Source organism: Taurulus bubalis, assembly GCF_910589615.1.
Source record: "Taurulus bubalis genome assembly, chromosome: 11".
Classification (NCBI taxonomy): Eukaryota; Metazoa; Chordata; class Actinopteri; order Perciformes; family Cottidae; genus Taurulus; species Taurulus bubalis.
The window spans coordinates 24183541-24209358 of NC_136599.1; the positions used below are offsets into that span (position 1 = coordinate 24183541).

Consider the following 25818-nt stretch of genomic DNA (forward strand, 5'->3'; position numbering starts at 1 on the left):
AATTGCTCTCGTCGCCCGCTTTAGATGTCGTCGCCCGGGTCAGTTCCTCGGTAGCGAGGCGTAAAGGACAGTCATCAAAGGTAATGAACTGAGGGGAATCGCAAAGATGTGTTCACTTTGGTCGCAAAGCACAGAGGGGACTTTGTTTTTCTGGCAGCTTGTCTTGGGTAAGAGGAGCCTGGACATTCACTGCTGTACTGACAGTTTTTCCTGCTAACTTGACTCTGCTCCGTCTAAACACAAGGTATTTTGTGTCTGGCTATCTGAAATTTAAGTCTTTCCCCCAACAACACCAATGCAGGAAGACAGGGGCGCCACTATTGGTATACAGGCCCATGGAAAAAGGTGATTTCCCTGCATTTGTCAGTTTAAACTTTCTTACCTTATCTTCTTTATATTTGTCTGATATTATAAAGTTGTCTTTTAAATAAAAAGGCCCATGTGTGTGGTTGGCAGAGCTGTCAAAAGTATTCACATTCATTACTCAAGTAGAAGTATAGATACTAGGGTTTAAAAATACTTCTGTAAAAGTTGAAGTATCAACTCAAGCTTTTTACTTAAGTAAAAGTGTAAAAGTACTGGTTTAAAAACTACTTAAAAGTATAAAAGTAAAAGTAATGTAAGGGGAATGTTTTTTTTCCATTAAGGACAAACTCTTAAGCCGCGTCTCAGGGGCCGATAGTGCACTACCCCACCTCCCCCAAAACAATCATTTTTATAAAGGCCATAATGTTTTAAAATGTTATGTTGAAAAATGTGGGATGCACTAGGCTACCCGTTTCAGCTGCATATATGCCCATTTAAAATGATCACATTTTATTACAATGCAAATACATTAAAGTACCATATGTGTACTACTGAGCATTAACATGCGTTTCATGGAGCGGAAGACATGATAACTAGTTGCCTATAAGTATTGTAATAGTGCAAAATAGGCGGCGGCAGCGACTCCGACACAAACACTTAAAGCTGTGGTTCTCAAACTTTTTCTGTAAATAACATAATTGTGTGACTCATCTGTGCTTTTATAAGTAACAGAATAAAGAAAATTGCAATCACTTACAAGTAAATCAGATTGCCCCGTCAGACAATGTTTTGTGTAAGTTCTATCTGTGCAAAAAATTACTCATATTTAGTTACTACAAAATAGCTCATTGTGGAAAACAATAAGCTTTTAATTTTTTTTGCCAAACAAAACAGAATGAGTGGAGATATGTGAGCCATCAGGTTGTATCAGTATTAGTGGCTGCAGTGAGCTGCTTTCCTCTACACATATGTCATAAACGGGGTTGTAGATTTGATACGGCCTCTCTCAATTCATGCTCAATATTGAGCTTAGATCTGTTTTTTTATTTTGAGAAACGCAACAGCAGGAAAAGACGAGCTCACGGAGCTCACGGCATCGCGTCAAATCGCGCATGCGCAAGCTAACCTGTTAACAGTGTACCGTAACATTTACCCGAAAGTACAGACATTTGTCCATGTATTTATTAATGACTTAGTCTTATATCCGTGTACTTTGTACTTTTGTAATATGTGAAGCCAGCAGCTCATTGTTGGTAGAAGACACGAGCACCGTGGCTCGTTTCACCTGGAGCAGGAGAGCTGCTCTGGGTTCAGAGAGCCGCTCTGGGTTCAGAGAGCTGCTCCGGGTTCAGAGAGCTGCTCCGGGTTCAGAGAGCTGCTCCGGGTTCAGAGAGCTGCTCTGGGTTCAGAGAGCTGCTGTTGCGTCTTCACCCTGGGAGCGTTTAAAACGCAGATATAGCGGTCTACTTTTCACTCGACATATTTTTCGACGCTCTCTGTCCTGGTGTGTGTGCTCAGCGCTCACCTGTGTGCACGCGCACGTATCTGTGGGCAACGGGGCGGAGAGGTTTTTTGTGTGTTTTTGAACGATGACAAGCCGTGTGAAAACAAGTGAAAACAAACCAAAATGAAATAGTAACGAGGCTATTTTTAAAATGTAGGAAGTAGAAAGTACAGATATTTGCGTGAAAATGTAAGGAGTAGAAGTAAAAAGTCGTCTGAAAAATAAATACTCCAGTAAAGTATAGATACCCAACATTTCTACTTAAGTAAAGTAACGAAGTATTTGTACTTCGTTACTTGACACCTCTGGTGGTTGGTCATATGCTGCAAACCCCGCCCCTTTATTGGAACGCGCTCACAGCCAAACCGAGAAACCCGTGGTTGATTTCCAGAGTTGATAACCAGTGTCGTAGGATGGCTGAGCACCGGGTTAGTTAAGCCAGATAACCAAATGATACCTGGGTATGTTGAACTGGCTTCTTGGGACAGGCCCCAGGCGTATCTTTATCAGAGGAAGAGCAAAGGCCGACGCTGAAGGCGTCTCTCGCTGGAAAAGATGTTTTCTCTCTTTTCCCGACTCCAATCACCTGCTAAATATTTTTGGAAAAGTGCCACTTTACCTACTGGCCCCCTAACCCTGCCTAACTGTTTCCAGTGACGGCTTCTACGATGGTTCTGTGGAACAAACATCTGGCGGGTCAGGTGAGCTGAAAGTAACATCCCCAAAGTTTTTTGCAGAGGCCTTGGGAACAGTAAAAAGAACAGCTGTGGAGAATCTCAGGCTTTCATAGAGAGTCGTAAAAGGACCCAGAGTCTGTGGTACAAAAGACCATTTAGAGCCTTAAATACTGAGAGAAGGACTTTAATTCAATTATATAAGATATCGGGAGCCAGTATAATTGAGTTTTATGATCTCTCATTGTAGTTTTGTTCAAAAATGATGATAGGTTTATAATTCCCTCCTCCCCTCATACTATAGGATAATCTAGAAAATAAATCACAGATATGTTCATGATTATAATTTTCAGATCACGGGCAAAACTATTAATCCCAGCTTGTGTGAGACCTCCTCTCTGTATGAGAATAAGAATACATTAAATAGTACAATGAAGTCACGATGAAGCGAAACACTTTGTTAAAGACGCAAGAAGCTTTTTGTTATGATGTGGTGTGATTCCTGTTTTTGTTTCTTGCTCCTTTTTTCCCTCTCGGCCTGTTGGAGGCTCGTCATTAGTTTTTTGTAAATAAATATTCTTTTTTAACTGTTGCTTTGGCGTTTGGGTCCTTTTCCGTACCCCACCCCGTAACACTTTTCTCTCTTTGTTTTCGTATGTGTGAGAGAGAGAGAGAATGAAATAAATGGATTTTCTCTTTTAATAAAGCAATTGCCCATCTAGTGGTAATAACAACTGCACAGCTTGCGTTGATGGATCATGTGGTCAGTGCTATCCCCCACATTCTATAAGCGGACGTCATGCTAAAGCTATTTATATCGTCGCACAGGCTATTTTTGGACTGACCTTCAGAGTCCGCCCACACTCTTACCTTAGACCACTGCCAAACAACGCAACACTGTGTGTGTGTGTGTGTGTGTGTGTGTGTGTGTGTGTGTGTGAGAGAGATCGCTTGGTGCTGCATGAGGCGACATGAGCAGTGGGACCAGCTGCAATATAGCGTTGCATGTTGGGGGTTGGCTGTGCCACCATATCTGGGTTCAATCCCAGACCAAGCAGTTCCAGGGTCAGAACCACAACTATACTTTTTATTATTCAAAGACGATAGTATATTGCAGGGGACAGCCAGATGTTATGCTTTAGGAGGTAAAAGCATCATTATTATGCAATTTATGATTTTTTTTGTTTTTTCTTTTAACTATTTCAGGACTGGGCGATATGGAGGAAATCAAATTGACAAAATAGATCGATGTGTAGGGTTGACTATTTGTGCTTTTTAAATATTTACACAATGAGAGTTTTGATAATGAATCATCAGTAATGGATAGTAGAAGTGGATATAATGACTAAGTGGGTAAAGACTATGAATAGAATAGCTAGTAACATCCAAAATGAAAGACGGTATCTCGAAATATTCTTTGTTTTCTTCATTACCTGTGTGTTCGAATGCAAGTAGTTTTTTTTTACTGTTGATTAACAAATGCTGATTGTATTCATTTTCTTAGTGTCTAAAAATGTCTTAAATTGTCCTTGTATTGTTGAACAGTTATGTTGAATAATCCTGATTATTGAGTGTCACGACATACTGTAGAAAATATGGTTTTGGAAGAAATGTCCACATCAGAGAGACCACTTGAGTTGTATTCAAGATGAATTAAAATCCAAAAATATTTCTGTCAAGGCAACTTTGTGCGATCAGAGACAGACTCAACACATACACGTTTGCTGCAGGTCACGGCCAGCTGATATATAAATATAAATACAAGTATAAACCTGAACTCAATGCGCTGAACCTGCTTCTTTTTGCAGCTGCTATTTGAGCTTCTCCTCCTCGCAATGGATCTTATTTCTTTCAAGCCAATGGCCCGCTTTGATCTTTTGCCTCCTCAAGGTGTTCACGTGGAGGTGTGGCCTATAAAGAGGACGTGGACATGGCCCCACTGTATACCTTTACTATTGCCTCCTATCAGTATAACGCCCCATGAAAATGAAATACTCAGGTGAAGTACCTTGTTCTACACTTTGGGAGGCGTTGTACTTGTCTGTGGTAGTTGTATTTCTTTTTCCTGTGGAAATACTGCATTAATAATAAGGGACATTAGGTCACACATTTCTTTTACTTTAGTCTGATAGTATTGTTCACAAAAATGGGTAATTTGCACATTTAATCTCCAAACAAGTGTTTCCTTTTTTCTTTCCTAAAGCAAATTATACTCTGATAATAATGGAATAAAGACACAAAACAACGCAGACACATTCATTTGAACAATTGGAACTCAATTCACATTTACGAAAAAGAAAAATCAAATACAAATGTAACAAGAAAACATGGGACAAGGACACCGACTAAACAGCAACCTTCACTCAGTTTACAGAAACAGAAAGATAACGAGCTCAAGCATCACTAAATATAAACAGCAAACAACCCAAGATAATATATTTACTTTGCGGTACATTATATGCACGTCCCATAATTAAGCACTCATACAACACTTTTATTCATAACTTGAAGACCCATGCACTCTAGAGATACTACCACCAGCCGACGACTGCTTTGTCTCCGTCCGTGGTTGATGATTACGCAAAGTATAAGCTGGTTTCTAAGAAGCACAATCTTGTTAGAAAATCCTCGTTCTAGGTGATCGTGGTGTGAGTTTTGCATTGTAGTCATTGTTGATGGTAAATTGATGGTTCTGCAATTTAATAACCATGCCAATGAGCTCGAGCTGCATTAACTCAGACATTTGTCTCTGCAAAGACAGATGCAGGACATTAATCCAATGAAACAAGATGCTCCTTGTTATCATTCAGACTTTATCACACCTCACTCTGGAAATGGAAGCACATGCATCCATCATAATAATCGGTTGTATCCTCTTTTGGTGGGGCGTTTATGACGCCGCCATCATTTAAGTAACCTGCAAAATTAATGTTGGTGAATCTTTGGGATTTACACAATGGTTGTTGGTTTCATGTCTAATTTGATCTAAATTCTATATAAATAAACATGTACATGGAGGTCTCACACACATGGAAACTCCACCGTGTGAGTGGCCGTTTATTAACAGTCATATACACATGAGTTCATGTCTCCTTCTTCCCTCCTTGCAGTTGTCCTCCTCTGCTCATACACCAAGGCCATCTTCTTTTTGTAGTCCATCTTCTGAACATTGTAGTTTCACCCCTGCAGACCCACGTCACTAACATCCTCCTGCCGTCGCATCATAATTATGTAGTAAAAGTAGAGTCTCGGATTCTCTAAACACCGCGGTTGTCTTTTCCTAACTCGTGAATTCTCCTTCACATCTTTTCTTGACCCTGTGACGCTTTCCACAGAGGGCAAGGACAGTTGTTTAAGACGTTAAGAGGTCATTTTTGACTCTTCGACCGCACCCAGATAGACCAGGACAGTTCAGTTTACTCAAGTTCAGGCAGGGTCAACACCAGGAGATCAGTCATAAAGGGAAACAATGCAAAAGGCGCTGGGGTCAGAACAGCCATACAAGAGCTTGTAATCAGAAATAACGCTGGAGCGCTCGGCAGTAGCACACAAGACAATCTGGCAGGGAACAAGTGCAAGTGGAGGACTTAAATAGCGAGGGACTGATGACATTACATTACATTACATTTAATTTAGCTGACGCTTTTATCCAAAGCGACTTACAATAAGAGCAATTCAACCATGAGTACAAACTCGGAACAACAAGAATCAAGAAAGTACAATTTCTTCAAGAAAGTTAAACTACAAAGTGCTATCAGTAAGTGAAGAGGGGATGTGCTGCAGGTGAGATGGGCGTGGAGAACCAGGTGAGGGGAATGAGAGCTGCTCTGGTCAGACTGGGAGGATCTGAAATGACAGGAGAGTTAGCAAACAGGAAGGATGAAAACAAGCTAAGATGTGATAGCACCAAATAACAGCAGCAGACTACAGTTCAAACAAACGTGTTACTGAAGGTGCCAATACATATATGAATACGCACTTTATGAAAAATATAGAAAAAAACATTGCTATTTTTAAATAAATTAAGTAGTGAAGTGAAGGTACACACATGTTACAAAATCCAAAGGTTAACCTTTAAAAGGTGCCAACATTTAAAATGTGGGTCGGCAGTGGCTCATATCATTTGCTGCTTAATCTAAGAGCACGGGTCTCAAACTCAATTTGGCTTGGGGCCACCGCTGGTATTGTGATCTATAGGGCCACACAGAAAGCGCAATATTTTTGAAAGTTTACTTATTTATTTACTTTTACATTAATAACATATTTTCGTCAGTATAGGCATCACTACGCCTGGACCTGTACTTTCATTTATTAAAATGAATAGTCAAGAAAAGCCGCTCTGAATTTAGCTTTTAGATCGCTGTTGCTCTGCAAGTCAATAAGTTCCATTTGCAACAGACTCGGGACGCTCTGAGTCTCCACATCCGCTGAGAAGGGGTCTGCAAACAGCGGCCTCACGTAACCTGCTCGCTGCTTATCCAAAACTGCCCGGTCATTTGACCTTTGCCATTATTTTGAGCCAAACTAAATAGAACATTTTAATAGAATTTTGTTTTTTATTTCAATTGTATATTAAGGGATAGTTTGAATTTATATGAAGAATATTTTTTTTAAAGCGAAAAAAATAAAAATGCCAATTTGTCCAAATAAAGTCCAAGGTTTTGTTAACGTTTGAAACTTTAAATAATTGTTCTAAGTTATTATTATTGTTGTTGTTATTTTTATCTTTGTTCTATTAGTATTATTATTGCATATATCTTTCATCCCTGTTGTTTTTATATCTTATCTAATCTTATTTTCTGTGTAAATGTCTGCTACGCGACACTAAATATCCCCTTGGGGATTAATAAAGTATATATTCATTCAATCAAGTTAAAGTATGGAGAGTCACTGTGGGCTCAAAGTTGAGTGTGCACTGCACCAGGTTGTATCCATGGAGATGGAATGCATTCCCTGATGACCCCATCACCTGGGTTAGGGGCGTGGTTGGGGGCGGGGTTAGGGGGTTACCCTCATCAAAGGCAAATCTGACCTGTGGCATCAAAGACTAATCTGACCTTCCATAACTCTATAAATAGAGGACACATTCCACCATTCGGATTTAAATCTCCATTACTACAGTCGGACTGTACTTTTAGTGAATATATAATGGAGATAACAAACAACGAGAGAAACCAGGCTGCTGGTCCTCAGGAGCATTCAGAAGAGCATTGTCTGAAAACTGCTCTGATTCTTGCCAATGACAAGATGCAAAGTCTGATGAAGAAGATCAGCGACATGGAGGAATTTCAGAGACAGTCTGAGACTGAAAAGCTTAATTTGTGTCAGATTTCTGAAGATGATTCAGAAGTAAAGGTTCTGGAAAGCATTCAAAATATAATCCAAAGAAGATTAAAGCATATTCACAGTCAACAAGAGAGGGAGTCAGAACTCCAAAGGAAACTCTCTGAGTCAACGAAAACAATCCTCGATCTCTGCCAGGAGAAAGAGGATTTGTCTCTGAGACTCAGAGAGACAGAAAAAGAGCTGTTGAGGGAGAAAGACGAACGCCTCCGGAACAATGAGGCTAACATCAAGTCTCTGGAAATGGCAGCGAAAGACAAGGACATGAAGGAACAGGAGATAGAAGAACCTGAGGATAAGCACCAGAGCGAGGAGAAAAAGTTAAAGGAGGAGATAGTGAATCTCAACATCATTAACGAGGAGCTCCTTTCCAAGCTTAATGACACAAACGATCAGATAAGCATCCAACATGAGCACTGGGAAAAGAAGAATGCTGCTCTGGAAATAACGCACCAAGAGGACGTTAAGAAGACCATTCTGTCCATGAGACAAGCGACCGAGACAAGCCAGAGAATTCTGGAAAACAAATTTAAGGCCGAGCTGAACCGAAATAATAGCTTGCTGGCCCAACTCGGAGAGTTGGACCAGAGCGTTGGACTCGGAGAGTTGGACCAGAGCGTTGGACTCGGAGAGTTGGACCAGCAACGAACAAACGCAGACGAACAAACGCTCCTGGAGGACATCTGTCTGAAGTTAAAAAAAAGGTGTCTAGGCCCCTTCGGCAGGAGGATGCAGGCAAGAGAAGTTGAATTAGAAAAAATGAAAACAAAAATGCGGGACACGCAGAGGCAGGCGGAGACGGTGCCAACACACGACGCCTCAGGCCAGAGCCCTCGACCCCCCTACTCCATTTTGAATAGAATGAGGCATCTTCGCGATTAGGACTCCGTTACGTCGGGGAGAGTGATTCTCCTCGGTTGCTCTCACAAAGGTTTCTCCCCTTTTTTACCTGTGAAAGGTTTTTTTTTCTATTTTTGGGGAGTTTTTCCTTTTCTCGCCTCACGTTTTCATGGATCGTGGCTGTCTATATCGAATGTGCTGTAACTTTTTTTACGTTGTTCATTCTGTTCACATGACGTCTATAGCTTCTGTCCATCCGGGAGAGTGATTCTCCTCGGTTGCTCTCACAAAGGTTTCTCCCCTTTTTTTCCTGTGAAAGGTTTTAATTTGATCCGATGTGAGGTCCCGGGACAGGGATGTCTTGTGTGTACAGATTGTACAAACTGAATTGAATTGAATGAACACACAGAGCTACACAGTGGTACGTGATTTACCCTGTTGTAGCAATATTCACTTTAGGCTTTTGGAAACTAAGTGATTATCTCCAATTAGTCCTAATAGTGTTGGGTATTCTCCTGGTGATCAGGTTATCCCAAACAAATTAATAAAACAAAAACAAACAATTGAATTCTATGTTCCCGCCTCTCTGATTAAATATAGACTGTATGAACACAAATGTATGACATGATGGTGACTTTAAAGAAGAAATGCTGGTAGCGGTTTGAGTTATGATTTTAATAAACTGAAACTTTTTTAAGTAACACCAGACTTTTTCTCTCGTTGTGTGAATGCATGTCTCTCTGAATAACTGCAGGTAGTTGAAGCTTTAATGATGTGAAAAGTCACAGACGTATGAGAGTAATAAACACAGAAATAATAAATACATCCCGTCTCAATCGGCTAAAGTCTGATTTTGAGTTTACTATACTATTTATTATCTCTATTCATAATGAACAATTAACATGTATTCATAAGTCAAGTTATGAGATTTGCATTTACTTCCGGTCTTGACAGAAAATAAAGGACATAAAAAGAAACTTACAAAATAAAGGCTTGCAGAAAATTGTCTGCCTATTAACCGAAACGTTAACAGTTAAATTAGAGTGCTCAACTAGTGCAACTCAAATATTCTCAGTTAATGTGACTTATAGTTTTCTGTTAAGGAAACTCAATAGTTTTCAGTTATTATGACTTAAAATTTCCAGTTTTAAATCACCACTGGAATAAGTTCACATTTTTGAGGCAATTGATTGCCTTAAGTACATTGAGTTTAACAAACTCAATATAGCTAAAAGTCATGAACATCTGCTATTGAACCGTATTTTCTTGCCCACTCCCTTTTAGCACACTACAATATTACAATTAAATAGAAAAATAAATAATAAACATTTATAAATTAAAATAAATAGAACAAAAAATAATTTTAAAATATACTTAAGCAACGTTAGATGATTCTAACATTTGATGCCTACAAAACCTCTTTGCTGCCTGGTAACAATTCCTGACAGAAAGCCTATACATCCCCTATCAAACTTAGACTGACAATCACCTGCTGTAATCCACGTCCACCTTGTCAGGCCTCAGAAACAGAGACATATGCACTGGTCTGTTCAATATTGCTGTGCAGTGGCACTAATAGCATGGAACAATTTAGAGCTTAAATGAATTGTAATCCGAGTAATCAAAACAAATAATACCAAAATGAAATTATTTTTCGTTACAGCTATAAAAGAAAAAAATACTGTGTGCTTTTGGCTTCCTGGCTAATTCCTGAGTAATGCCGTGTTCACACCGGACGCGGCCTGAATTTGCGGCGCGACCAGATTACATCCAAAGTCAATCCACAGACGCGCCGGCCCGCGAAAAGGCGATTTATTCGCGGGGCGGCGCGTCTGTGGATTGACTTTGCATGTAATCTGGTCGCGCCGCAAATTCGTGCCGCGTCCGGTGTGAACACGGCATAAGGCAACAGGGCAGCAATTTGGATGAAATTACGAACATTTAGAACATTTTCACTTAAAACTTTGAACTGGCCTTTTATAATGCTTTCCCTGCAGCCTTCTTTCAGATGAGTTTCTACATCATCAAGTCATTCTTGAGGGTCTGCAACCTGGGTGATAGTTTACCACTTTCTAGACCAAGAAAAATCTTTTGAGTGAATTCAAAAGTGTTGGTCAGTGCTTTGGGGTAGCTGAGGTGTAGTGCATAGATAAATCCAAAGATTACCAGAAAGGCATCGCCACGTCTGGGGAGGCTGACCATGGCATCACTTTCAATGATGACAGAGATTCTCACAGGGTGGTAGTGAACTGGACTTTTGTCATGGTCACTGATGACAGTAAGGAGGCCCACTGCAACACCATCAAGCTCTGGCTCATCAGACTCGTCCTGAATGAATGACAAAGAGATATTAATCACAAACTAACACATGGAACAGAACAGATTACATATAATGTATATTTCTTTAACCAAGTCCCATTGAAAACCAATACCTCTTTTACAAGGGAGACCTGAGTCTCATTGTAAGAGGTGAAAAACACAAGATCCATGTTCATCCATGTAAACAGTTAATCAAAATACTAATATCTTATCACACGAATCAGCCAAATTACCAGAGAATCTAAGTGGTGTGAGATAGACTGAAACCAAGCCATAGGACATTTATGGGAAAATGTTTAACTGAACATCTGATCTCTTGCCAATACAGTTCCTTTGTAGTGAGGAGAAAGAACACAGACCATACATGAAAACTGTATAGTTAGACTAAACAAAGGTAAGTCCTAACAGATATTAGTATTTTGATGAACTGTTTACATAATACACAGTAGAATCTGGTAGTGATTTAAGGAGACTGACTGTGCAGGTTATGAATAATCCAGAAACGTCCTCGCACAGATACACAGGAAGGGCGTGGAGAACAGTGGTGCGCTTGGTGTGGATGTAATGGATTTCCTATTCAGATAAAAACAGAATTGTACATACTGAAGAGTTTACTGAACAAAGCTGATTTTAAACAGTCCAATCAGAACACATGTCCACAAATAACCCGTTCACATCTTTAATGCAATCAGACAAATGGAAAACACAAAGTGGACTAATTGCAAAATTTACTCATTTTTAGACAAATCATCTTTCTTTTTTTGCAAGCCAAGCAAAGCCAAGCAAAGTTAAGTAAAATATGATCTGTGCAGTGCCAAAGGTTAAACATCAATTAGGAAGATGGTATTTATGAACAGAACACATTCATGAATTGTTGATTTGAATACGGCAAAAAAAAAATGTTTTGATCAAACAGGCAAGTAGAATAAAAGATGATAAGTGGGTGTGCGTATGATTTAGGGTTACCACACTAAAACATTGTCTGAGAGAAATACACATATTTTAAGTTTAAGTTTAGAGAGAGAGAGAGAGAGAGACAGAGAGATAGAGGGGGCGGGGGTGATGGAATAAGAATAATTCACATTCATTGGATTACCTGGTTTATTTATCACATCTCCAGTTATCTTCCCTAACTTCTTCTTGAAACTGAGAGATGCAAAGGCATAAACTGATCTGAAACTGAACAATTAAAAGCATTCAAAGAGTGTTGGTGGCATATCTGAACATTTGATTTATGCAGCTTACATGCAAGTCTCAATATCACCACCGTAAATGACTAGTTATTTAGGATTTACCATGCAGGGTAATAACAATGTGCTTTTTTATTTGCCACGGTATACATGCCTTGAATAACTTACTTAGCTTGACAAAACCTGTTTTCTGAAGCTTGGTGGCGTTAGCTCAGAACAATAGCCTAATCTTTATCTGCAACTGTGCAGAAATTCCAGGTTTACACAAAAATGAATAAACAGAATGACTTGCAAAAAAAACAAAAAGAGATGCCAGAGATGCGAGTGACGGCAAGCTTGATGCAGAAACACCGGGCGCTACTCCTGGACCAGCCGAGAAGCACGGGACACCAGTATTTGACTAGCTTGTTTGACTGAAAAGAAGACCGTGGTTTCAAGTCCGAGATGCACCGTTCGGTTACGTTAGCTAGCGTACGTTCGTTAGCCGCCTTTTTCTCAGTCGAACAAGCTACTGGAAGACTGTCCCCCGGGCTCCTCGGCTGGGTCTGATATGCACCTCCAAGTAACGTTAGCTAGCGCTAACCTACGTTCGTTAGCTAGAGTACGTTAGCACGTACATTAGCACGTTACAGTTACTACGTTAGCTAGCGCTAACCTACGTCCGTTAGCTAGAGTACGTTAGCACGTACATTAGCACGTTACAGTTACTACGTTAGCTAGCGCTAACCTACGTTCGTTAGCTAGAGTACGTTAGCACGTACATTAGCACGTAACAGTTAATACCTTAGCTGCCACTTGCATCTCTGAGTTCAAACCAGCCACCGCTGAAGTAGAGAGACAGACACAGGCAGAGAAGACTGAAGTCTCAGTAAGTGGAGCAGACGTAGTAATGTCACTCGCAAAGCAAAGTCTGGATTATTATTTTTTTAATTAAATTATTGTTTTACTTTTTCGAGGCTTGGCAACTGGCTGATTGTAACATAATTTAACTTCACACAGTACATATATCAACTTATAAACACTTATGATTTCACTCACCTTGAAAACAGTCTGAGCCGATGATGACATGCAAGCCTGGTCCGAAAAGGGTGCAGGACGGAAGGAACGTCAACTTCGCCCGCCAAATCCCCATAATGCACTTCGATAACGGTCGCAAAAACATGGTGACTACTTCCTTAATCAAGTTGATTTAAACTACTAACTTAATTCAGTTGAGTGCGAATTTTCAGGTGATCGTTTTATTTGTCTTTGAGATGTTGCTAACTAGTTAATTTGTGTTATCATGACAACTTCAATAATTTGTTACACTGACATCGAATAATGTTCCGTAAAAGCACATTTTACAGTGTGCTTACTGCTCAGAATTTAAAGGAGCGTCCCTGGAAGCTACAGAGAACGTGGACTTGCAGTGTAGGAACTCAGTTTGAGCTTTAAAATGATCCCTGCAGCTGCTCAAAAAAAGAAGGCTACATTAAACTGATGTAGTCTAGATAATAAAAATTAAAAAATGAATACATTTTGTCTTTCACTAATGTCTAATGCATTTCAGACCATTTGCCCCAATCATATTGTTGCTGTTTTAATCGGCTATGATTGCAATTTATTTGTTCTGATCGATTTTACTTATTTGGTGAAGCACTTTGAGATTTGATTGTATTTTAGCATGTGCTATTAGGTTTATTTTTAAATCATCCCTATTTGAAACAATAGAAATACAGAAATAACATTCTTAGCTTGTAATTACTTAATTATATTAAGTTGTACTTAAATTATGTTTTTAAGTTATGCTTACATATACACAAAATAGTTCCTTTTAATCTAAAATTATTAGTAAAAATTACTCAAAAAGGAAGACCATGTTACACCAACTTGACATAATTAAGTTAGTAGAACTTTTTCTAAAACTTTGAGTATACACTACTTAATCTATTTAATTACTTTAGACGTTCGGGTTTACAGTGTATCTTGCATAATAAACCTGAATGTCAACACTATTAAGAAGCATTCAGAAATACCTCTATAGCTCACTAATTAAAAAGCTGCTAACATAAAGCCATGGTGAGATGAATTAGTGCTATGTTAGAGGTCAAACTCTGCTTTGAACCTGCAAGTTCAGATTCTGTGGGAAACAAAGCTTGTGTTAGTTTTATTAATTTAACCTCAATTCAAGAGTTATTCAATATTATTCCTTCGGGTGTATGTTTCAATAGAAGGAAAACAAGTTGTGTTCTAACACAAATTTCATTCACTCCTTGTTGGTTCAGAGACAACTTTAACTATTGCAATGGCAAGCACACAGAATAAGACAAGGACAGAAGAAAGAAAACATCAAGGTCCAGCTGGAAAACAAGGAGGACTTTCTTGGATCCTCCCCAAGAAAAGAACAGAGATATGCAGAAGAACATTTGTAGCCTTAAAGCCCAGCTGCATGAAGCTAGACGGGGACAATCTCCATCCCAGCTTGAAAAGAAAAGCGGAGTTTAGGAACTTCTGTCAAGCTTACGTGGATGAACAGATATATATATATATATATATATATATATATATATATATATATATATATATATATATATATATATATATATATACACACTCATACATACATACATACACACACACAATATACTGTAGATTACAGTGCTAAAATTGCATAAATATGTCATTGTTTACATGGAGTTACCAGGGGTTGTATTCGAGAGCACATTAAACTCTCGTTGTGCGACTGTAAGAGTGGTTTATTGTTGTCCACTACATGCGCACGGTTGCCTGCGAGTCTGTGCGTGTGTGTGTGTGTGTGTGTGTGTGTGTGTGTGTGTGTGTGTGTGTGTGTGTGTGTGTGTGTGTGTGTGTGAGAGACAAAGGGGCATTAGGCACTACATCATACTACTATTGTAAAGAAATTCAGAAACGTATTATTTAGAACATGTTTCTTTTTATTTACAAACTTCAAAAAGCAAAAAAAAAAAAGGATCTAAAAGTAATCCAAGGTCATCCACATGATCCACAACAGGCTTCAACAACAGCCGAACCTCGAAGACAGCAGCTTTAACTCCTCGGCTAAAATGGAGTTCAGACAGTTGGCATGGCTCAAAGCGATTTGTATGAATAAATATGTAAATTCAAGTAGAAAGCTGTGAAATAAAAGAGCACGTCACACGCAGAGCTGACAGCCGGACAATTAAACTCTGAGGAAACTCGCTCGTTGGACATCGACACGCATGGACATTTTCTGGTGATACGATAGCGAACCACGGAACATTAAGACAGAAGAACACTTGATATCATTATTTTCTTTCTCTTTAGACGATGAGCGGTTGGACTGCTTCACTTTCTGACTCTTTACTAGTGAATGAGCTTCGTTTACATGCACTCAAATGTCTCTTGTCTTTACATACTAAAGGTTTGCATCCCAATTGCAAACAAACTTGTGAACAGGCAGGATATTCCAACGAAGGAATCTGAGCTCATACGGATGAAAAGGGTTTTTAAGCTCACAGCTCAGTATTGCGTTATTGTCAATTTATACCTGATGTCCTTTTTTAGTATTTTTTAGGTTCCTCTTAATCAAGAGCTGATCAGACTTATCACAAATGGGATATGATAATGAATCAACCCTTCTCACAGATGCTACTCTGGCTCTTAATATGCACAGAAACGCACTTATTGGTTGGTCCACATGCAAGTTCACATGTGCTGGTCCACAAAAATCAGGTCACCAGAGTTAAAGCGTTTTAGGTATCAATACACTTTCTTCAAGCCCACTGTCCAATTTGTTCAAATATGTTCTACCTATTTTTTTCTGTCAGTGTTTATGGTTTATTGTCCATACTTTTCTTTTTTTGAACACTTATTTATGGAAATTTTCAGATTAAATTACATCAAATAAGAGACAAGGAGACAATGACCTATTTCAGTATAGTGTTGCGCACTTGGACACAGGAGATCCAGGCGTGCATGGTTTTTTTGAATAATTTCTTTACTAACAGGAGCAACATTACACGAACACACTGAAAAGTACAGAAACACACTGATCAGCTCCACACTACGTACTTCATGCTATTCTAGACCAATCTGAATAGCGCAAGCGCAGCTTTTTCCCTCGCTTTTCCCCAAAGGACCCCTGAGCTGACCCAAGTCTCTGCCTGAACTTAAATCCATGTAACCAACCTCACATCATTCAAACCTCTGATAAACAGATAAACAAACAGATGCCAGGTGAACAAACAAAATAATTAACAATCAATAAAAATAATAAACAAATGAGAATATGGGGCATTAAGATCATTAAGATCGATTGAACAGTTTTGCTCATCTGCAAGAAACTGTGAACAAAAGGACCAAGTAACAAGGAAAGAAAGAAAGTCAGATATAAGGAAAGTAAAGAAGGAAAGAGTGACAGAAAGGCAGAAGAAAGCAAAGAAAGTAAAGATTAAAATAAGAAAAGTAGGCGGATGAGCAGAGCTTCATCTCGCTCCTCCCGTCCCGCTTTGAGCCGACACCTCGCTGCTGGAGGCCCGGGAGAACTGGAGCCAGGACACTGTCAGACCCCTGCTGCATTAAAATGAGAGCTTTTCTAAAGGGACTCTGGTGCTGTGCGACACATAATGCACAGTGACTGTAGCTAACAGCAGGCAGGGGGTTCTATTGATTCAGCATTGACAAGTGTTCAGTAAGAAGAGCTGCCCTTTAGACGTCACCGTGGGAGGCCGTCTTCCATCTATCACAGCGTAAGGGCCGTCTTGACGGGAGCATGGCAGCTTTTTGTGTACATCTCCCAGGTTCAGGAACTGATAAGTGGACTTTTGAAATCTCCCCATGACAAATGTTTGTGCAATTCAATGGCGATAGCCGCAGCTTAAAGGACGTGTGTTTTGGGGTTGTCCTTCCGTACATGCGGTCCAACACCTCGATGGAATTTCTTCGAATTTGGCACTAACGTCCACCTGGGCTTCAGGATGAACTGATTAGAATTTGGTGGTCAAAGGTCACTGTGACCTCACGTCCGTCCCATCCTCGTGAACACTATATCTCAGGACAGAACAGAAATGCTTTGTGACAAAGACGATGGTGGTTTGAATTGGTGTGCCCTTCACTGCCTCCCGGGTGAGCGGGGTCATGGCGTCAGACCTCCCACCTCGTTTGGAAATCTTTGTGTTGATGGATCAAAAGTCAACCGGATTACATTAAGGGGAGCGGCACAGTGGCAAAATCCATGTGACACAACTGACTCTCAGTGGGGGTTCTTTCTTTCTGAACCGTCTCTGGGATGAACAGATTAGATTTTGAAAGGTCAAAGTCACTGTGACTTCAGGGCCGTCCCATTCCCATGAAAGCAATATCTCAGGAATTTCTAGGAATTTCTTCAGATTTGGCACAAAGGTCCACTATAAATCAAGGATGAACTGAACAGAATATGGTGGTCAAAAGTAACTGTGGCCTCACATATCACATTTTTGGCCATAACTCAAGAATGCGTATGCTAATTAGGATAATTTCATACAAATATCTAACTGGATGAAATGATGAAGTGACGACATTTTGGACAGACATACAACTGTGAGGTGGTAGCAACCAGGCAGCAACCAGGCATCAATCACATTTGGCATTTCTTTTAAAAGCAAAACAGTCGTGTATGAGTGAAGTTTCAGCTCTCAAAATTAGCTTTTTCATCTTCTTTTCCGTTCTAAATGTGTTTAATCCAGACTGAACCTGGATTCAGGAGGCCTCTAAAAATAGAAGCACAGGTCTGAGAATTCATCACCGGTCAGGTTATTATAATGTACGTGTCCACTAACCTCACTGGAACTCAAGAGTAAACACATTTCCAAAGTGAGCAAAGCCCAGAGAAAAAGGACTGCAGCTGAATGAGTTTCTAGTGATTAGGACGCTTTACATGAAGCTGGTCTGGATTACGGAGTCAGAAAAGACAAATGTGACAATTCTGAAAAAGAAGCGTAAAACAAAGAATGAATAAGAATCGCTCATTCATTCATTTGACTCATGTATTAATAATTCTCTCTCTGTAGTTTAACTTTATCTTCCTCCATTTTTTCCTCCGAGTAGAATAAGTAGACATTCTCGAGCAGAAACATTGATTTCATGCAGCATGCAAATTATTTGTTTTCCAAGCAAAAGTACACTTAGATGTATTTAACTGTATTTAAAGTCACTCTTAATAATATATAACCCCAAACAAATCTTTCTCGTTTACCCCAACAGAGGATCAAAAAAACGGCACTGGACACTGCAAATGGTGAGGGAGTGAAGAAAGAAAAAAGAGATGAGAGAGAGAGAGAGAGAGAGAGAGAGAGGGGGAGATAAAAGGACGTAATGATAGCCAAGAGAAGAAAGAGGGTGACAAGAGACGGGTGGAATCAATTAAACCGAATGGGAGAAAAAAAGGGGGGGGGTATAAAATGATGAAAGTAAAGTGCAAGTAGCAAAGCTGACGAGGGACAGGCAGCCAGATATCCTCAAGAGAGCAGCGATGAAAGACGTTGTGCTGCGGAGGAATCAAAGCAGCAGAGTGATGACAGGGAAGGGCGAACATATAAAGCATAATTATGTGTAATAAGTGGCATACGTCTGCTTCGCCCTGCTTGTCCCCCGTCACTTTTCTGCGTCATCGCTCGCTCACAACTTGCGACTTACGTTCAGTGTTTGTGTGTCCATTTTTTTTCGTTAACACTTGGCTCCAGGTATGACTCAGAGGTCTAGCTTTGAGTGGCGACAGATTTTTTTTCACAAAGCACCGAACCGCCACCCCATAATAACAGTCTGTAGGTTATGCTGTGGTTGCCATGGAGTCTCCCGTGGTGACGGGCAGAGAATAGAGCGCTGTTTCCGTAATTGGAGGAGATTGCGCATGATTAGAACGAAGCTCACACACACACACACACACACACACACACACACACACACACACACACACACACACAGTTATGGTAAGAGGCTGCAGGTCACAGGTAACAGTGTGGGCGGACAGTGAATGTCAAGTCAGTTTTATTAAACTCAATATCACAAATCCCAGATTTGGCTCAAGCGTTTGGCTTAGGATTCAACCCATCCTAAGGAGCAGGACACTTCTACCTGCAAACGATGGGGAGACCAGAGATCGAACCTTATGGCTATCTTATGGTTGCAGGACGACCACCGCCCCATTGCGATGTTTTATCTTTTTTTTTTCAGTATTATTTTTGGACAAATGCGTCAAATCAAGTATTGGAACATGCCACATCGCGTGATTCATTGCCTGATAGAAGCCGATCTTGTGGTCCCATAGGAAACGTTTTCAAGCTCTCCACTCGGCATGTGAATGCTTTTTTTCTACGTTTAATCTCTCGTTTCATTGTACAGGGCAATGCGTGTCATGCCGCTGTCAAAGGAAGCTTTTGAAAGTGTAAAACCAATTTAGTCTGACGGACGTTTTGACACTTATTTTCTTTGTGCGGGTTTTGAGCTGGCACAGACACACATGTGAAATAATTTGCTCTATTATCGATGTTAACTGATACCTACACACTCTCACCGTCAATTGTTGTTTAATATAATGTTTTCTCTTCTATTTTCCCTTTGACACACACACACACACACACACACACACACACACACACACACACACACACACACACACACACACACACACACACACACACACAGACAGTGCGGCCAGGAATGCAAAATGCTTTCAATTGTCACTCCGGCTGACATTACACTATAAAGTGGTGATTTCGAAGATTAGCATTCAAAATTGAAATGCGTTCTTATTGTTCCAACTTAAGTGCACATCTGTCCATCATTCCTTTCGACTGTGAAGTGCAAATGACGAAGGTTATTTGAAAGTTAGTTGAAAGCCAACGAGGAGAACGTCCCTCGGGCCAATCGGGAGGCTGCAAAGTTGCTGACACCCATCGACATTTAGAATGACGCCTACAAAACTATAATACCTAAAACCATCAAATGTGCTCAATATGGACACGCGCACAGGAAAAAGCTGCTGTTTACAGACGGCTCATTACAGCAGCAGGCGCGCTCACATTTTGGTAAGCGTGGCTTTTTGCAATAACAGCATTAGAGCTCAGCTCAACCCACTGAGCTCCCTGGTTGATTTTTGGAAAAAGTTTTCCCAAGCCGAGGAGTGTGTGGATATCCTTCCGTCCTTTGCCGCCTCGCCCTCCAGGCGGATGCACTGCGACACGCTTTGATGGGATGAACGTGTCCTTGCGGCGCCGTTTACTTTATGTCCACCAGCGTCATTGGATTTACCGCACTGACAGATTCATTATCGCTCTCTTCTTCACAGTTTAAGTCATAGCTCTGTGCATCCGTCTGGGTGACCGACTGAAGCGCTCACCGTCTCCCTCCATCACTCTCTTCCTCCCTTCCTCCAGGACTCTCACTTCCTCAGATTTAAGACGGCACAACTTTAGAGCGTGCTAATGGCCCGTTAATCCGTAGCCCTGCTATGTCCTCTCCTCCCATCTCCTCCCTTGTCCTGTTCTCTGCTAATGTTTCCTCTCCTCTTCTCTCACACTCTTTTCATCCCCCAGTATTTGGAGTGTGTGTTTGCTCGCTCAGCACTTTCCCTCTTCCTTTCCCTCACTTCCCCTGTATATTCGAATGACACTGCGGTCAAGTTCTACAAGGACTACCCAGAGGTTTCTCAGACCCCGGGCATACATATTTCAAGTTGTTTGGAAGGCTGTGGATGGGCGAGACATGATAGTGGACCTCACGCTGACAACAAGCTTGAGAGCAAATGTGTCGCAGCTACATTGTTGCACCAAGAGAGTGGATTCTAACACGCTCTTTTAAAAGCTGCTGACCAGGGTTCATACGGTCATGGAAAACCTGGAAAAGTCATGGAATTTTTAAAGTGGTTATTTCCAGGCCTGGAAAAGTCCTGTAAATGTGTTATATTCATGTGTTCGTGACGTTCATTTACGCTGAGTTTGAAATAATTAATATACTTTTCAAAGAAAGACGCTCAAAATATAAGCAGGCATACATACAGGCATCTATATAAATGTTTATTCTTTTAATCAAACTATTGCCTCATTCATTTGTGTTATTTAAAGTTTACTGTATGCTTTGTATTCTCATTGTTAGTCTAAATACTACATTTTCTCACTTTTTCATGTATACACCAAGATTTCACAAAATGTTGGTGGAAATTTGGTTCAAAGTCATGGAAAACCGTTGGTCAGAATGTGTATGAACCCTGTGCTGCCGTTCTTGTGTGTCTGTGCAGACGGAAAGGTGTACGCGCTGGGAGGGATGGGAGCCGACACGACGGCGCAGGCCCTGGTGAGGGTCTACGAGGCAGAGAAGGACCAATGGCAGCCGGTGACCTCCATGCCCACGCCGCGGTACGGAGCCACGCCCTTCGTACGAGGAAACAAGATCTTCATGATGGGTAGGAAACCAGATCTAATCAGTTTATCTTTTTTATCTTACTATTTACATCCCAGTGGTCCCCAGATTTTTAAATCATGGCACCCCTTCAAAGTGCAGATAATTAATTAGCTTAAAATAGATAACGCATACAAATGATTTGATCTAAATGGTATTACTTTCTTTTGGTTTGTAAGTACAACTATCTCAACAGCCACTGGATTATAATTACATTTGTACTGAGGATAAAGGATGAATCCTTTCACTGTTTGGTCCTTGAGGTTTTTTTCGAGCACAATTTTTTTTTCAAGCACAAACTGTTGGATGGAATGCCGGTTCCCTTTAGGATGTAATTATTTTAACTCTCCATCTATATCCATCATCAGTTCAAAAGTTTAATTTCCCAAAGGCTTTGGTCTTAATTAAGCAGATTCCCGTCAGCCGGTTAGCAAATGATAGGTGACACACTAAGCTGCGTGAGATGGTGTTCATGGTAGACTTGGTGAAATTATAACTTATATTAAATCATAACTTATTATAACACATGCATGGCTGGAGACTCTGATGTTGCATGTCCACTTGGGGCATTTTTTGAGGCTTTTATTTTGCGCTGCTTCCCAGCATTGGAGTTTCCAAAGGCCTCAGATTGGCATGAACTAGACTACAGCTCAACTTTATGCAAATGAGATTGGCCAACATCTCTAGAAACGCAACAATGCGCCACCAGAATGCATCACATGGCTTCTTACACAGCCAACGGGAGGGAAGCGTGGAAAGGATGGATCCTCTGCACACAAGTCTTTTTTGAGAATACAAAAATGCACACAGGGAAACACATTGATGCATTGATTGTGTTTTTAATTGAATCCCTCCAGCTGCTTGTGTTGCAGCAATGGCACATCTGGTAGTGTGTCTCTGTAGAAGAGCAATTACATTGTGGGAAAGCTAACCTCCCATATTCACAAAAAGCCAGAGACTACGTAGCTTTCTTGCACATTTTATATTCTTCAGCTCAGGTCTGATCCTGTTGGGGGTGAAGCCGTGTCAGCATTTATTTTAGCACTGTTTACAGCGACAACATCTTCCTATCAATTGCTCCGATAGTCAGTATTTCTGACCGCTGCGTTCCTAAAAAAAATTCACGTTCCAGAAAACCTTTTTGTGTTACTATGACGACAGTAATGGTGCACGCTCGCCACTATAATAGCTGTGGCAAAACCGCATATTCATATATAGTCAGGTTTTTTGTGCCTAATTGATATGTTTTATAGCACCTTTCATCCAGGTTGGTGCAGTGCAGAGCGCTTCATAGATGACTGATAAGATAGAAGTGTGGACCAGAAAAGAAAACAGAAAAGGCAGAAGTTATTTCATTTTACAATTCACGCGAGATAATATTATAAAAATATAATTGAATCAAATGAAAAGCTATAATATCAGTAAAAGTTATAAAACAGTGTGAAACAAAACGAATTTAATTGAAATTAAAATAAAAATTGATAATGATGATTGGACTTAATTCCAATAAACTCGAATCCAAAAAGAAAAAGAAAAAACAATTTTATAAACCATTTGTTATATTCATGAACAGACGTTAAACAGGGACACCAATAGCTGAAGACATATTTGAAGTGCCTCAGCCCTTCAGGCTGTGTGTGGTGTTCAGGGACCGTTTCCACCTCTCGGCTACTTTAATGCACCACCACTGCTTAGAGAGAGTGGATAAAGGGTTGGTCACTGTAAGTCCCAAAATGTCTCCCCAAAGGTTATGGCTGTACATCGTCCAGTCTGTCGCTGTGTTCGCTTTTATATCTGTGAAAGGAGCGTCTCACAGTCTGGGCTCAGTATGGATCAGAAGGAAGACTGGAGGTAAAAGCTTCTCCGTGGGAGAGGAAACAAACCAATGTGTGTGTGTGCAGGTCCTGTGCTTTGTTTGGTTGTCATCCACTCGTTTCCCATCCGCGATCACAGGTAACATTAGCTCTCATTGTGCCTCTTTATAGAGGGAGTTATTGCTCGTAGACACTCGGTTACAATTTCGCTCCACAAGGCAGCGTGCCATCATTTCATCCCGCCGCCGAGGCGCTTTCATTGCTTTCATTTCATTTTGCTGCTCGCTAACGGCGACAACGGCGTCCTCATTCAGCACAAAGTATCTGTGGCCTCCCGAGAGCAGGAGCAGAGAGCGCCGTTTTGTTTCTCCCATTCTCCACCAGAGGGGTGGAACGACTCGCTGCTCATGTGCACCGGACTCAACACCAGCAGGCGGAGGAAACGTAAAACGTTGATGTCCATTATGAGAACAGACCAGATCAGACAGGATGCATTGTTTCTTAGATAACGTGATCTAATCCCTTCTGTTGCTTGGGCAGAACCAGGTTGGTTCCTGGTTGATGTTATAAAACTAATGCTAACGTCGTAGCATGTGGTTAACGTTGTCAGACAAATGGCGGTTAATCAGGCAATACATCTATTTGCTTCGGACAGAAATAACGTCATGCTTTGGCTTCAAATAAGTATGTTCATAATGCAATGTAAGTTACAGACCTTAGGTCATGTGACTACGCGAGGTTTCGGGGCGTCACGTAGTCAGCAAAACAACCATTTGGTTTCTCAGGAGACGGGAACGCCCTGAGAAACAGTCCTGTGTTTGTCTGACCCATCCATCACCCTTCCCTCCCGCCTGTATAGGCCATTATCACTCTTCTGAGGGTAACGTGTGTATTCTCCAACCTATTTCCCCGTGTTGCTTTCTGTCTGAGTGAATAATGGGGACAACAGTTTTTTAAATTGGTCCAGTATTGAGAGAGAGCGCTGTAACCAGCAGCAGCCGCCCAACGAGCAACTAATGTCACGGTACATTTGATTTTTGTCACTGACGGCTGATTTTCATACCAAGTGCCTGACGACGTTGTGCGAAGGACCCCACAGAGAAATAAAACGTCCTGCCGTTCGCCTGATCCGCTCTGTTTGTCGTTGTGATGTCCATGTCCCGCTCGAGAAATCTGACGATCAGGCAGCGTTCTTCCCCTGGGGTTAAAGGTCATGCCCTGATATTCCCACCCTGACCCATCGGTATCAAGACACAGAGGCCGTTGCCTAGGCCTTGGTATTCGACGCCCTCTGGAGGAGACCAGGCTGGTTGTAAAAAACGTGCAGGGTTTCCTGTACAGTGCCGGTTATTTTGCTGTAGACATTGACATTTTTGTGTTTGACCTTGAGCGAATTATACCGCAGACAAAAAAAGAAGAAAGTGAGCACAGACTCAATGCAACATTCCTCAAACATTGTCATCAGGGTCCTGTCAACTTGATCATGTCTGGACGCTGTAGGCTCTTTTCTCGTACACCGTGTCGGCATTACTCTCACATGTCAGCTTATTGTCTTGTATAGTTCCCCAATAATGTCCTCATTTCTGTATTCTGGCCATCAATCACTGCGCTGTCAGGGGAGAGGTCTAAAATCAATGCACGTCCTCGCCTCTGACACGTTCAGTACTAGAAAAGATTCACGACACCACTGTGATAGGTAGCCAACAACAGGATCGTGGGACATTACCTCTCTGCATATAGAGGGATGGTTTTCATGCATTATTATAAAAGATGCACAATGGAGGAAAGACGACAAACCGCTGGGGAGAGCCAGAGGATGTGACAGTCAAGAAGACCCCAAAACAATAGTTGAATATTAAAGAAGTAGTTCACATACAAACAATAGAAATTGTACATAGTACTCAATTTAAGTATCTCTGAAATGTAAACATTTGATTTAAAGTTTTTTTTTTTAATCATCATGTATCAACATAAGTGGCAATACTGTGAACGAAGAAACAACATATGTTGTTTGTATTGCATACAAAGAGTCAGTCCAGATAAAAATGTATATTCATTTTACACCTGAACAAATAATACAAAAATAATATAAAGAAGATGAAATTATAATAGGCCAGTGGTATTATGTATATATTATTAGGTTGATGTTCATGCTGTGTCTCTTTGGGTCTTTGTTGCTCTTTTTTTTTTTCATTAGGGTCAGTCGAGTTTGCATTCATACTTAAGGAGGCTGAAGCTGAATTATGTATCCATTGCGTTATCATATTTTCATATTTGCTTGTTTTGTTGTTTGTCTATCTTGTGGATAAGAAATGATGTTTCTTTTTACAATCAGCACTTGAAATGATGAAGGCACTTACGAATGACAAGGCAGTGCAACATGGAAACCATACGTTGTGTTTCATTGGAACTTTTTT

The 25818-nt window shown here is 40.6% G+C and overlaps 1 protein-coding gene across 1 annotated transcript in view; it reads left to right on the forward strand.

The window, feature by feature from the left end:
* Nucleotides 1–25818, forward strand: part of klhdc8b (kelch domain containing 8B) — a gene marked incomplete at both ends in the record, with an annotated part of 119790 nt that overhangs the window by 52456 nt on the left and 41516 nt on the right. The window contains one exon of the mRNA XM_079226661.1: nt 21427–21591. Within this exon, the coding sequence (XP_079082787.1) occupies nt 21427–21591 (165 nt within the window). The remainder of the gene's footprint in view (nt 1–21426; nt 21592–25818) is intronic.